The sequence below is a fragment of the Tuber melanosporum genome, assembly GCF_000151645.1.
Source record: "Tuber melanosporum whole genome shotgun sequence assembly, scaffold_78, strain Mel28".
NCBI lineage: Eukaryota > Fungi > Ascomycota > Pezizomycetes > Pezizales > Tuberaceae > Tuber > Tuber melanosporum.
Window position 1 is genome coordinate 8,795 of NW_003299126.1, and position 14,944 is coordinate 23,738.

The window sequence follows — 14,944 nt, forward strand, 5'->3', positions numbered from 1 at the left end:
TGCAGGGTCGAGGGGTTGTTGTCCTTTTCGTCGTCTTCGTCATCCATTGCGTTGCGGTGGGAGCGGGAGGGGGGTGGGGAGGGGGTTGTTGAGGGAGGGGAGTCAAAGTAGAATTTTGACATTGGATTGTCGTTGGTTCTTGCTTGTTGTGGTGATTTTGTGGAGGCTTTTGAGTGGGGGGAAGGAAGGAAGGTGGTGGTGTGGTGGATTGTTGTTGTGCCTTGGCGTGTTAAACTTTATCTTGACGGCATGGGATGGGTGCTTTCGCTAATTGGTATGGGGGTTTCATTTTTTTTTTTTTTTTTTTGAGGGGGGGTAATTCGGGGGAGTATGATATAGCTTGGGATAAAGTGGTTCGCAAAGGGGTTGGCGCAGCGTAAGGGTTCTCCACTGAAAACAGCCATATTCACGACCTTCCAACCAATAATCCAGTGAAGTAATCCGAACTAAATATTGATCCAAGTTATATACGAAATAGTTCCCTGGATTTCACTTTCCAGCCCTTTAGAACTCCACATCCAGTGCTTCCAGTCGTCCGGCACTCTCACAGTTTCTCCCATCATAGACGTGTGCGAATTATTTTCGCATCGTGCCTTCTGAACATATGACACAATAATAATAATATTTATCATACACATCAAGGTAGTCGCACACAATACGAGCTTGATGAACAAAAGAAACACCCCGCCCCCTCCTTACCCGGTTTTCCATATCATACAAAATACTATACCAGTTTTCATTCAATACATATCCTACCCAGCCAGCCAGCAACAAAGAATGGTTAATTTTTTTTTTGAAAGAGAGTACTGTACAGTACAACCTAGAGGGTCGCGCGGCTAGATGCCAGGGAACAAAAGAACTGCTCCACGATAACTGAAATTTCTAGTGCTAGACTCCCTATGGACACCCCTTTTATTGTCAGAGTTAAGAGGGGGAGGGGGCGTTCCTTTTGTTGCCGAGATTCTACTTCTACTCAAGCTTTAGTTTATCGAGTGACTACTCGTGACAATCCTCGCTCACGATCTTTTTCTATCTCCCCACAGCCGCTAATATCCAGACGAGTGTCACAAAGTCTAATGATAAAATTTACCCATGCGAAACCATCTCTATCCTGCTGAAATTTACAGAGGGAATCAACAATAGAATACAGATTGGTATCAAAAGAAGAAGAAAAGAAAAGATTCCGTATACAAATCTACTCACTCCATAGACAAGCTCAACAATCAACCCAATATTATACCTATAATGCAAATCCCGCCAGAATACTTACCCCATCGACAAATAATGAAAACCCGGAAAATATTCCTTCTAAGTTCACGTGGAAGGGAAAAAGCAAAATGCGGTAAAGGCTTAAGAAAATTGGAGAAAAAAATTAATTCAGGAGAGGTCCGGTTCAAAAAGGATGTCTATTAGGGAAAAAGAAAAAGGGAAAAAGAAAAAGAAAAAGAAAAGGTTCATTTAAATCAGGCGAACCGGTTTTACGCGTTGAAAATAATTATTCCCTAGTTTTTTTGAGGTATTAGAATGAGGTACTAAGGTCAGGTCAGGGGATCCAATTCTCGAGGTCATCGCTGTGTTTTTGTCTTTCAACAGAGCAGTGACCTCGAGAACAAGAGTCCAAGGGAAGGTGTCAGGATAGCTACCTGGAAACATCGCGACCAAAAACCTTGACTTTTATCCAATCCATAAGCACCAAGACTCTGTTACGAGCTGTGTAAGATTAGAATGTTAGTCAATCCTTCGGATCTAACACGTGGAGTGGGTAATGCGTACTAGCAAAACACATTGACAAATAAGCAGACCTCCAAAAGAGGTAAGTCAATGATCCACCGGAAGCCAACTAGGTAATCCGGTTAGTATGAGTGCGATAAATAGTTACGGGGTAAGTGATGAGGATATTTACGTTTCCGTTGAACCAGGTGATATCAGCAACCGCGCGCTCCATCCCGATGTAAGCCAAACTTCCCTGGTGACTGTACTCAAAGGGTGACAACTGTTTGACCCTTCTGATCGCCTTGCCCTTCTTCTGGATCTCCCTTTCTAGTGATTCGCGATCCTCTTGGGCTGTTGTCTGTGCGGAGAGCTCCTCGAGGTGATCCAGTTCAGATTCTAGGGCTTGTGTCCGAGCCATAGAGTTGAACAAGCGCGCCAAAAAGGCGCCCTGCTGTGATGCCACCTGAGCAGTCGGAGCATATTTGGTAGCACTACAGTCGCCAAGTGCCCAGATACCATCAGTGCCATCGACAACAAGATACTCATTAACCGCTAAGCCCCTACGAGAGTTCTTTTGCTGCGGGAGCTGCGACATCAGATCTCGGACGACTTGTCTCACAGCATTTCCTGTAGCCCAAACAAGACATCCATAGGGAATCCTTTGCAGCTCCTTTCTCCCGTCGGGATGGGTAACCTCTGCTTCAATATGCTTGTCGGTAACATTCTTGACCATTGTCTTGGTGCGAACCGAGATCTTTTCGTCCTTGAAGGTTTTCTCGGTATACTCGATGAGAGTCTTGCTAAACATGGGTAGGACCTAGAAAGCAAGTTATGAGCCGCAAAGTTCACATGTCAGAAAACACTGTTACATGGGCTCTTACGTTAGGAAGCGCCTCAACGAGTGTAACATGGAAATCATCGGCAATATCCGGAATCCATTTCTTTAAGTCATCCTCAAAGAAATCTTGCAGCTCTGCCGCAAATTCAACACCAGTAGGTCCGCCTCCGACCACAACCTAGGTAACATGGATGGTTAGCAGCCCCCCCCCATAGAATCCAAGAAATAGACACGCCATCATATTTCTTTGAAAGAGGAAGGGAAAGGATGGAAATTTTTACCATGTGAAGAAGGCGCTCTTTCTCCTCCTGTGTTTGGTTTTTGAACATGGCGGTCTCGATACAATCCATGACAGTTTTCCGGATTTTGTGGGCATCATTGATCTCCTTCAAGAAACATGCGTGCTCGCGAACACCCGGTATCCCTGTAGCAGCTTGTGAGCAACGCAATTGGCTAAATAATGGCAGGTCCGCCACCACTTACCAAAGGTAGCATTTTCTGCGCCAACCCCTACCACAAGGTAGTCGAAAGGGACCTCCGTCTGATGCACATCGCCCTTCACATCGGAAAGATCGTTTATAACAACAACGCGACGTTCATTATCAATTTTCGTTGCCTCAGCTTCATAGAATTTCACTGAAGCCTTCTTGTGCCGGATAATGTGACGCAGGGGCTCCATGATACTCCGATGCTCGACGGTTCCGGTAGGACAGCTGGGGAGTAGAGGGGTAAATAGAAAGAAGTTCCTTGGAGAAATAATTACAACATTATAATTTTCCGTGTCCAATTTCTTGAGCAGTGCCACGCTGCCCCATCCAGAACCTAACCAGCAAAACAGTAAAATCAGTGCTCTATACTCCCTTAAAAATTGTAGTAGTTGGTGGCTCGAGAAGAAAACATACCGAGGATAACGAGCGTCTTCTTTGCCGGATCAGGTTCGATTTGCTCGCGGGGAAATCTAGTCTCGTAAATGGAATACGCTAACCACCCAGTTCCCAGAAACGTCAAGCCCAGTGTCAATCTCCAAGCAATCCTAAGGGTTCGGAACCTCTTCCTTGGTTTTGGCCTCGGGATTGTAGCGTCGGAAGCAAAACCGCGACGAAATGACTGGGTTGGCTCTGGCTTGAACCCTTGCCTAATGATCTGGCGAGGGACAATCAAGCGTGAATTGCGAGCCACCAGTGCACTGGCAAGGGGTTGGAATCTGACTGCGGCATTCATAGCTGTGATGCTTTTGGTTTCGCTATTGGAAAGGGAAAACCGACGTGTTTGAGCGTAAAGGCCGAATACAGGGCCGACCTAAGTAGAAGAGGAACAAAGGTGGTGGTGAGGCTCCACGGGGAGGGACGGGAAAAAATTCTAGAGGGAAGGGGGAAAAAAAGGAAAAAGAAAATTGTGAACAGGGTCCAAAACTAGAAATCGGATGGAAAGCTAACCTCGAACCACACGTTCCATCTGTGCAACACCCAGAAAACGGCGGCAGAACAAACTGTCTTTGTGCGCCGAAAAAGGAAAAAAAAAGTAACTGTTTGCCTTATAATAGGGTGCGCCGACCGTTCACACTTCTTCGGAACTCGCCCATTGGCTGAAGATTCTGACCACCTCAGAAACAAACCCAGTCACCCAGGCCATCTGAGAGAAAATTGCTCTTCGATATCGGTGCGACATATCTTGATGGCAGCGGCCTCGTTGAGGCGTAATGCAAACTTGTCAGATTGGATGATAAGACTTCGACGCCACCTCAAAAAAAAAAAAAAAAAAAAAAAAAAAAAAAAAGCAGGAAAGTAAAAAAGAGTCAGCAGCGACCCATTAAGAGAGAGAGAGAGAAGAAAAGCCATATCAAGACGTCACTGCAATCCCTACCGGTATGCTTTCTCCGATAAAGGTTGGATGCCGTCTGGCGAGCAACCGAGTGCGGGTGCTGTATGATACTCGAGTAGATCTTGGCTTCCACATGATTCATGGAATTCCTTTCAAAGACCGGGTGATAGATCCTCTTTAGTTAGGGAGCGAGACGAGCGGCAGGTTCCCAAAGAAGTCCCGCCCGTGAGCCTGCAGTGAGGGCGGATTGCGATGAAAATATGATTGGAGGGAAGTCATCCACAAGCAGACGAGCTGGTCACTGAATTGATCAAGGGGCACAAGGCAACTTGGGCAATTGAAAGGGTTCTCAGCAATCAATTGATGATGGGTGAGTTTATCGCGATGACTAATAATTACACTGCCTAGATGGACGCGCAGGCGTAGGCATCGTTCAACGCTCGAGAACAGTATTTAGGATTGACTATCCCTTCGTGTGTACTGTACCTATTCAGAACCTCACGTCCGAACCGAAGAAGGCGATAGCACCGCTACCTGAGGAAAGGATGGATTAACCCCTCGGGGTCATCAATTCCGTTAGCTAGGTCATCACTGAGTAGCCAAAACTACCGTATGGCTTTATGAGACCGAAGAGAATGAATGGACACTCACTACTCGCAAAAAAAGGTCAGGGAGCTTTGGAACGAAGGAAAATATTGAAAGCACGAATTGTTATGATATCGGTATACATTGCCCTGGCTACCTCCACAATTCTTTCACCAACAGCCACCACCCTTCCATCAACTATACTCGAGTAGGCTGCCATCCATCTCTCTTTATCCCTCTCAGCTTGCTTGCACATAAGCGCAATCAAGGCAAAAAAATATAAACACGAATCAATAAAATCGGGATCTCCCACCGTAATTTAGCTATCGCATGCCGGCCAAATGCTTTTCCGCATCGTCGGAGCAAACCACGTCCCTCCCCCCCCCTGGCAACCGCATTTACACCCATCCATCAGCGGAGATCCCCGACCAAGCACTCGAACAAGTTCTAGTAGAAAATATTACGGGTAATAAACTACAAGGGCATAATTACTTACTCGTACCCCCAGATTTACCTTTGCTTTTGAGAAAAATACCGGTAAAAAAAACATCCTTACGGTCTGATGACGAAGACAGTCTCTGATAAGGAGTTTTTTTCCCGTATGATAAAGCAAGCAAGTGATCAGTGGAGATAAGATCGAATTTCCCGCAAAAAAAATTTACTAGATCGTCATCGGACTGCTTCCTCGTCATCAGACCGTAATGCACTTTAGTATGGATACTCGTAGCTTTTTACCGCGACGAATGCGGAAAAGAGGAAATCCATGCATCCCATAGACTATTATCGAGTTCTTCCAGATCTCTGGACCATCCCAATGGAGTCTTCACTGTACTCGTAGTACCGGTAGTGTAGTCTACTTGTCCTGTGCTCGTACACCACGACGAAACCAGGAGGGTGACAAAAGCGGTGAGTAAATTTACGGTATGATACTATGTACTGTACGTGTGCGAAAGGGGAAATAGTCAAGGGAGGGTAACAAAAATTACTTGCTACAGATCACACCGACCCCTGCCAAACCGCCGCCAAGATTTCCCCACGGGCATCACACCAGGAGTTGAATCTAGTATAATGCCCTGCCATCCACCAGATGCCCACTTTTCATCCCACAGAGCATACCATAGCAGAACACTACCATTCCCCCCCCCCAAATATATATATATATATATATATATATTTTCAATACCCATATAGTCCTTCATGAAACATCACTCGCGAAAACCAGCCGAACGAAAAAAACCTCCCACCAGCAGACCCCGCCACCACATTCCATATGTCCGAAGCACCCAACTTCCTATCCCAAACCGCACGATCCCAGCGCAAGTGTAACATGCCCGATCCAACACCTACTCCCTGCTCTCCTCCTGTTCAAGAATGAACGAACACCTCCACTTCTTCACGAATACCCCCCGCGGAATCGGTGTGCAAACCCGTCTCGGACTGAGCCGCTTAAACTTTTTTTTTTTTACGATAGAATGGGATCGGTATCGGAGCGAGTACTGGATGATATAGGGGTGGGGGACGGCACGGAGGTATTTTTTCTGACGTGAGAGATTGTACCATACTATACCGCTCGGTGACCAACTAGGTATGATATTGGGATTTCCAAAGAGGCCTTTCCGGTGCGGATGTGGGAAAAGGTGCTGTGAGCAAAACTTTTCCTTTTCATTTTTTCATTTTCATTGTCTGATTACTAAACAATGTGTTTTTTCTCGACCAAAGTCGTGATAATACGATTGTAAATACAACCACTTTTAGTATCATACAAAAAAAAAAAAAAAAAACCACCTAATAGTCCTGTGTATGTATCATACTGTACGGATAAAAAAGATAAAAAAAAAATACCAATGTACCGGTATTGCGACTAGAGTCACTCTTACTTGAAATCCATAGTTATCGTAGCTATCATACAAGGGACCGCACAAGCCACACACCGTACATATCGGTACACAAGTACTGTACTGTACCGTACACGCAGGTTCGACGGCAAACTCATTCGCGGAGAAGAGTGACAAGAGATGGATGGACCATCACGAACGGAACCGGGTGGCGTTTAGTCCAAGGATTGGCCAAAGCGGGGTATCATATAGTATGTGTATGCGGGGGGTGGGGTTAAACCATAAATTAACTCGAAATATGGAAGGGGGGGGCGTTGGTTGGTCGGTCGGTTGGTCGATTGGTTTCAACATCCCCCCCCCCCATCCAAACCACATTTTTGGGGAAAGAAAGAAAAAAATGGGGGGGGGGTTGTTTGGAGAGAAGAGGTGCCGTTTTGCCACGAACGAACTTGGATGAGTGTCTGTTTTATGAGAACTGACCGAAACCGCCACCGTAAATTTATAGTACGGTATTGTATACCAGGGCTTGACAAAGGCCACCCCCCCCCGGATAGAACTATAGCATCATAGTAAGTATGATACCGGTAATGTACGGCACCGGTGGGCAGGCAGGTACTATAGACTCAACCCGCACGTGTGCTACTATACACACCAACCCGGAAATCACAGCACATCACTCGCCAAACTCTACCTCCGTCCATCTCCTTGCTTGCTTGCTCCGGCGACCGACCAAAGCTCCGGAAACCGCCATACTACCTCTTTCCCTCCCTCTCCCCCTTTTCCACTGCACACTCCCCACTCTTTTATATGTATGTTATATATAGCCCCGGCGCACAACACCGGAACTTGGAACTTATTCTCGTGCATGTACGGTACTTGTACGGGTACCTGTACTGTACCGTACGCAAATGGAAACGGAAACATAATTATATTGTGGTATGAGATGAGTAAAAAAAAACCCCGACCCGCCCGGCCCGCAACGGGGCTGACTGACGAGGGGCGAGAGATGAAAAAAGACCGCTACGGTAGCGGTATCATACCGCCATCATAATATAATATTATATGATAGCATCCAAGTGCAATACCGGTACAGGTACTGTACGAACGCGGGACGGTACAAGTACGGGGGTTCCGCCAGTTGTGCTCGGGCTAAGCAACTGTCTAGCTTTGCCCGTTCGGCGGTGTCAGGACAATAAAATTTGGTTGATCGTACGGGAGAGAGAACACGCATACCGCTATGGTACCATACACGAAGTCACGGGTATCACAAACTAGAGGACAGTACGAGTAACAAGGTCACAGATAGTGTGAGCTCTGGGAGAAAATGTCTACTGGGTGTGAACCACATCATGGTTTGCAGAAAAAAAACACCAATGATGTGGTTCGAAAATGTTTGACTTTCTTTTTCCTTCCCTTTCTTTCTTGTTTTACCATGTACCGTGTACCCCGTTGTGCCGTACCTTGCCCCACTTTTAACTTACAGTTTGTGGTTTTTACGAGATCCATGCAAGGAAAAAAAAACAGAAAGAAAATGTATCCCAGGGACGAGAAAGTAAAAAAAAGGATAAAAAAAATAAAAAGGATGTTGGGGGAAAAAATACAGAAAAAAAAACGAACTCCACTCCCCATGCTTGCAATGCCCAAAATGAGAAACACCCAATAGGAAAAAAAATAAAAATATAAAAATTGCCGATGACTTGAAGTGTAAAAAGTGAATAATGATACACTGGAGCCAATCGATAGTCAGGGTTGGTGACCACAATGACGTTTGTCATATGCCCAAGCCGAACCGTCTTATCAAAATGATTCCTCCGAAATGTCATCTGAATCGTAAAAGGAAACCTGGTATGTACTGGGCTGTCAACAAGTAAAAGAAACCGCGCAATAAAACAAAAAAGCAAGCCGCCCCATCCACTTTAAAATGCGATACACAAGTACCAATAGTCGCTCATCCATGCCACGTGCATAAGACTACCAGTAATAATAATAATAATAAATAAAAAAATAAAAAGGAAACGGGATAATTTATACATGAAAGTCGGGGGTAGGACTAGACCAAACGGGAGGCCAGTCGGTTTGAAGATATGGAACAACACCGGTTTTATACTCGCTTCTGGTCTTGGCCAATGGCTGATAATGCATCCGTTGCCATGACACACCCATCCCTTCCGGTGACATTGGTGCAGGTGGAACCAGCAAGGTGTTAACTCTGCGGACAGGCCTGTATGGGGAGTTTCGTACCCATGTCGGGGATTGCTGTGACCCAAAACCGGGGGTGGTTGGAGAGGAAGCAGCTGAGTGATGAACAGTCTGGTGTTGAGAGTAAGGAGAAGCAGTACGAGAATGTGCGCTGTAAGGAGAAACAGTCATGGGAGCTGTGCTAACAGGTGATATCTGAGGCGTGGGTTGAGAATACACTGTAGACATTGCACGACCCCCGGCGTTGGGAAAGGGTAATTGATTCAGTGGCATCATTGGTAATGACTGCGATTGCTGCTGGGGCTGGCTAGTGACCGGAGGGTAGTTATTGGCAGGCAACCTCGGAGCATGAGCGGGTATCTGTGCAGAATACTGTGGCACAGTAATAGATATTTTAGGAGCCATTGAACGAGTAACCCGTTTCGTTGGTGGCTGCATGCTAATTGTGGGGTCAAAGGACCTTTTCCTGGAAGGCTGAAAGTCGGGTTGGGGCATAGGGGTAATCGGAGAATGTGCTGGCATGAGTTGAGAAGGAACCGATAGTTGATGCAATGCCGGGGTTGGTGTCGGCATTGTAGAAACCAACCTGGATGACCCATTGGACGAAGTCGCCGGCGGAGAAGGCAAAGAGCTGGGAATCGACGGTAGGGTAGGTGTACGAGGTGCCAGTGCCCTAGAAGATACCTCGACTGGCGCCCTCGAAGCCTTGTCCCAATATGACGCAAACTTGCCAAGAGTTTTATGCCATGCCCTCCACTCCACATCCCCAACAAACAAGCTGTACCTCATGTTGCTTAAAAATTCCACCTCCATCACATGAATCTCCTGCACCGCAATTCCCGAAACCTCCGCCCACGTCTTATTGGTATAAGTGTTGTCATCCAAAACTGATGAAAAGTCAGTCCACCGGACTGCAGAAAATTACATTCCAATGAGGGGGGGGGGCATACACTTATTCCCCAGCATCAACGCAACAGTAAGAAGTCTGAATTCACTGCCTGGTTTCCCCTTTACCGTAGGATTGAGTTTCTTCAACCTGTATATAAATAGTAAGGCTAGTAGAATGACGTTTTGTGACACCTGGGTAGTTGATAAGATTGTTGTGACCCATTTACGGAATCCTAGGCTTGGGATTGCATCCGATGCAAGAGGAGCCTGAGGAATCGGTGCAGCTGTCGACTCTGCTACCCTCTGGAGCACAGCTGACGACTCAAACCACAAAAAACAAGTGATCTGATAAATGTAATTAGAAAGGGCAATACACCACTAGGAAGGCGAAGCAAATGCTCACCTGTGATGCAAACTCTGCCAAATTTGCCTTTGATCCATTGATAGTGGAAGGGACGGTCAATGAAGCACTTGCATCACTAGTGGAACTTCTTCGTCGTCTGGCAGGTTGCTCCTCCCGTGACCGCTGCTGTTGTTGAACCACTGAATTTCTTCTCGACGATGGTGGGCTCTCCCTTCTCTTGGAAGGGAGGAGTGATGGGTATGGATCCTCGCTCGGTATCCTAAATATTTCCAACGGTCCAGGTAACCCACGACCAACCTGAGGCTCGAATTGCTGAAGTTGACCATAACTGGGGGGCAGTAATGGGCCCACGCCCTCATTGGTCATATCTGGAGGGGGGGTTTGAAGACCCGGCTTCACGAAAGACGTTGAAGGAATTCGTGATGGCAGATGTGAAGGTTTGCAAGACGCCTCCGAGATAGGTCGTTGCCAATCATAAGAGTTGGACCGTCGTGGTGGGATGGGACAAACAGATGTTGAATGATGGTAGGATTGTAACCCTTCCAGAGGATGGTGAGCGGTGTGAGGATGCATGAGTGGTCGAGCTGCGAAGTTCAACATTAAGGCAACTTGTTTGCGGGGGGGTTTATGGGAAGAAATTCCAAGGTAATGCCGAGGGGACAGAATGGTATATATTCTCCTGAGGGTGATTGTGGAGTTCAAAGTGGTATGGAACTTGTCCGAGTCTGTGTAATAATCAACCCCGCAGGCAGTGGAGAGGATGATAAAGAGACACTGCCGCTATGGCCTCGTCAAGACCGAGAGGTCAGGCAAGGAAGAGAAAGCTGTGCTGTGCTGTGCGGTAGTGCGTAGGCCTCGGAGTTGGGGGAGAGAAGGCGGCAACAGCAGGAGAATGATTGCAAGTACAGCGGTGGGAGCAGCGGGAAAGGAGAAGTAAACGGCGAGTGGATAGAATAATACTATTATTTCTAGAGAAACCCAGAGCATGACCCGGAATTGCTTCTGGCATTGGCGTCATGTCATGTCTCAACGGAAACCGTAATAAGGGAACCAGACGGACTGTGGTCGAGACGAGGTTCGTCGAACCCTTGATGTAATGAAGACGGGCTTTGCCACTTTTCCCAAGTAAGCGGCGCGTGCCGGGCGAAGTGAGTGTGTGAGGGCATGCGCGTTCCGCTAAGCTGTGTGCGTACAATGTGTATCGGATGGGAAAGGGGATGTGTGAGATTCCTTGGGGCCATAGGGATTGTGTTTGGAGAGAATTGGGGAGAGAAGGAAGGAAGGGGTTGGCGTTGGCTGTGGGATGAATGTGGATGGACCGGACTGGGGGTTGTGAGTGGGTGGCATTGGGTGGGTGTATGAACGATGGGAGCGAACTGAATGGATGAAGGAAGGGAATGGGAATGGGGGGGGTGTGAGAACGAATAGCAGGGGTGAGTGAGGGTGTGGGTAACAGTCAGGTAGGCTAGTTAGCCAAAGCAAGAGCAACCAAGCAACCAAACACAAAGCATCCAAAAAAGCACCAAGAACAAGCCTAACCAAGAGAAAGGACTCAAAGAAGGGATGGAGGATGGATATCATGGGGGAGCGAAGTGGGCACAAAATTGGTGTTAAGGATTGTCCCTGGTGCATCTGCCTCCCTGTTGGTGGAGAATGGATGAATTGGATGGGAAACGGAATAAGGGTACAGCACATTATTCGCTGCAGAGTGGAGAAAAAAAAGAAGGCATCATACCAGACAAGTGCCAGGGGAGAGAAATGTTTTCGCAGGGATTATTTTGCGGGTTAACCTAAATTAACTGTTCACTGTCTTTCCAGCTGGTATGATACGTACTTGTACAGTACAGAGGGTACGGTGGGGCTAAAACATAAAGCTGCAATAACACCATCACACACACACAAACAACAATCAAACATCCACATATGATACCTAAGATACACTTTGACCTTATCGTAAAGAGAAGGAGCAAGAGAGAAAGAGATATCATACTTGAGTAACATCATAGAACACCGGTAATTCGAATAAGAAATCATTCAAACAGCAAGCCCACAGGAGCCTTTGTTATCCTAGTTCTGTTTTTTACCGGTATTGAAGATTGCTCTCATTCTCCCCCATTCTCATGATACGATGTACCCGTGATAGTGATACCTTCCTCTTACCGGTAGACTAACCCTACGGCAGCCATGGCAGGCGCTGCTGGTTGATGCTAGAGCTGAGGTCGCCAGGGTGGTGTCAGTCAGTCACTCGCTCCTCCTACTCCTCCCTCCGGCTCCTAAGTAAAACTAACGAATGCACTTGCACTGACTATCTGCTTAGCTCCTTTGTGTTGCCCACTGCGCGAGCCAGCTTTCACGGATAGAGTGAGAAAAAGAGCTAAACTTTGCCGGATATGACGATTCCGCCAGTTTGGATGAAATTTTTTTTTTTTTTGTTACAGCCCTTTGTCACCCCTTCAACCCTCACTGCATTTTGCCTCTTCCCCCCACACACATCCCAAATAACCACTACCCCTCCATACAACCACCCCCCCCTCGAAAGTAATCAACCATGCTGGTTGCTTTGCATCAGCGTTCCGTGCCTGCTATCGAGACCCAACAAAGCCATCTTGAGGTTTCCGGACAAGGAAGAGAGCCCAGCAGGTGCTAATGGTCGAAGTCCGGTCTTGACATGGTCATGCTCAGGTTCGTACTCGAGCACATCGTACCGTAGCGAAACGACGAGGCACAGGCAGAAAAGCATCCCAGAAAAGCTCACGAGTCACGACAGCCCTGAAAGCGCATACGGTACGCCCGCCCAGGTTTTTAGTGTTCCGGTATCGGATGTTTCTAGACATGGTTGGCCGAAATTCACTTTTATTTGAATTCCTTTTCTTTTTTGACCCCCCATTTTGCTTTTTCATGGTTTGTACTGTACTTGACCTTGGTTTCTACTTTTTTCTCCTCCTTCCTTAGCGCATAACGTGACTTCCGGGTCTTACTTTGCCACAAGTACCTACCGGGGAGTCCTTTCCTTTTTTTCTTTTATCCCTTCATTCCTTGCTTGGCGATTTCCGGAAAGATGAGGCAGGATATGTATGGATGCAATGAAAGGAGGCGGACAGGGACTTGAACTCTAGGGGATGGCTGGGCACTCAAGGGGCTGGGCTAGCTGCGGTTTACAGCACGATGCAGTCGTCTATGTTGGTTGGCTGGACCACGACGGTTTATCACTGGCACAGGAAATCAATCGAGAAAACATGGAAAGATGGTAGCAAATACGGTAATTCCTATGCCATGCGCAAGGCAAGCCAATGCCTGATGCTAATGCTGTATGGGGTTGTCGTCAACCAAATACGGGAGTGGGAGGGCGGAGGCAGGCGGGGAAGAGCAAAAAAAAAAAAAAAAAATTTGGGAAAAAGAAATAAAGAATTGGGTACGGTACGCAGGTTGGGATTCCGATTCACCCAATCATGCAGTCCTGACCGACGTCCAACACCATCAAACTTCACAATCGAAGCAATCTTCACGGCTTGCCCTGTCTGCACCACCACCCAAGGGAAGGGAAAGGATAACGAGAAGGAATAGGAAACATGTAGTCATCATCCGGCATCCGTGCGACCTATTATAAAACCAAGTTAACTAATATTGGAAGTGACCAACCTTGAAACTGCGAAATTGATGGTAATAAATGTTTTATTTTCGTTTGTTCTGGCCCTGTCCTATCAACGGTAAGTTACGGTCCATATACCGCGCATTTTACGGTATCAGCACTTTTTCTCACTCAGCCATACTTTGGGCGAGCACAAGTCCCTTGGTTACGGGGGCGGTATCATGACGGCTGCGACGCGGTACTTATCAACATTTCAACATTTGGAGCATGATGAGTGTTTTCGCCGTGTTTTCGCTGTGATTGGCCCTTGGCATGATTTACCATCCTCGGCGGGTGCGCGGAGAACTGCCTTGCTCCAGGCCTCTCTCTCCACCACCTAAATTTTCCCTTGATTTCTCCCTCCCATCCTCTCACTCGACCAGCTCTAATCTAGGCTGCTTCTAGCGTCGCCACGGAGTTAGCTCGTTCAAGGTCTCAAAGGGCCTAGGGCCGGGTCTGGTGAACCCCCCCCAAAAAAAAGATTAAAATTTTCTTCCGTCCTTACGCCGCTACATAATATTGTCCCCCGCTTTGTGTGTACGAGGGGCTGAAGCCCTTGAATTACGGTCAAAATCTGGATCAAGATCCACGAAGGATTTGCCAGCATACCGTGCCGTAAACATTCCCCCCACTGCATGACCTTGGGTGCACGTACCGTATCTCCTACACCCTCAGATTATTTTTCGCTTCCCTTTTATCACTTACATTTTTTTTGTCAATTTACTCGAACACACATACTACGGCTAGCTCGCGTTCATTTAGTGGAACGAAAGTCGGAGTTGGGGGAATGAAAGTGACGGGAAAACCCCCCTTGGAAGAAAAAAAAAAACCAAGACGATTGATGAGCGACTAGAGAGAGATTGAATGGGAAGAAGAAAAAAAGGCAAGAAAAAGGAAACAGAAAGAACGCAAGCGATCAACTGGTCACCGCAATAATAACTTTAACCGTTCGTGTAGAATTATCGACCGATGTGCTATGTTTGAGGTTGCTATTTTTCCTTCTCTCCTGTGACATTTTTACGTCCCTTCAAACAAGCAGGTAATTTGCATCGCTTTCCCGTAGAAATGGGCAC

The 14,944-nt window shown here is 47.0% G+C and overlaps 4 protein-coding genes; 1 reads left to right on the top strand and 3 right to left on the bottom strand.

Annotated features, from left to right (window-relative positions):
* Positions 1 to 74: 74 nt before the first annotated feature.
* Positions 75 to 404, bottom strand: GSTUM_00010948001 (uncharacterized protein; the record flags this gene model as incomplete). XM_002841607.2 has 1 exon in its annotated part: positions 75 to 404. The coding sequence occupies one exon, from the start codon at positions 402 to 404 to the stop codon at positions 237 to 239; it is 168 nt and encodes a 55-aa protein (XP_002841653.1). The 3' UTR covers positions 75 to 236.
* A 658-nt stretch (positions 405 to 1,062) lies between these two features.
* Positions 1,063 to 3,841, bottom strand: GSTUM_00010949001 (uncharacterized protein). XM_002841608.2 has 8 exons: positions 3,454 to 3,841; positions 3,035 to 3,373; positions 2,833 to 2,975; positions 2,595 to 2,729; positions 1,904 to 2,530; positions 1,774 to 1,840; positions 1,644 to 1,710; positions 1,063 to 1,502 (listed from the first exon to the last, which is right to left on the bottom strand). Exons 1-8 carry the CDS (start codon positions 3,770 to 3,772, stop codon positions 1,496 to 1,498), a joined length of 1,704 nt encoding a protein of 567 aa, XP_002841654.1. The 5' UTR covers positions 3,773 to 3,841; the 3' UTR covers positions 1,063 to 1,495.
* Positions 3,842 to 8,125: 4,284 nt separating this feature from the next.
* Positions 8,126 to 11,536, bottom strand: GSTUM_00010950001 (uncharacterized protein). XM_002841609.2 has 3 exons: positions 10,283 to 11,536; positions 9,942 to 10,224; positions 8,126 to 9,878 (listed from the first exon to the last, which is right to left on the bottom strand). The coding sequence occupies exons 1-3, from the start codon at positions 10,607 to 10,609 to the stop codon at positions 8,818 to 8,820; spliced, it is 1,671 nt and encodes a 556-aa protein (XP_002841655.1). The 5' UTR covers positions 10,610 to 11,536; the 3' UTR covers positions 8,126 to 8,817.
* A 2,901-nt stretch (positions 11,537 to 14,437) lies between these two features.
* On the top strand, positions 14,438 to 14,714 carry GSTUM_00010951001 (uncharacterized protein). XM_002841610.2 has 1 exon: positions 14,438 to 14,714. Exon 1 carries the CDS (start codon positions 14,507 to 14,509, stop codon positions 14,660 to 14,662), a length of 156 nt encoding a protein of 51 aa, XP_002841656.1. The 5' UTR covers positions 14,438 to 14,506; the 3' UTR covers positions 14,663 to 14,714.
* The last annotated feature ends 230 nt before the right edge of the window (positions 14,715 to 14,944 follow it).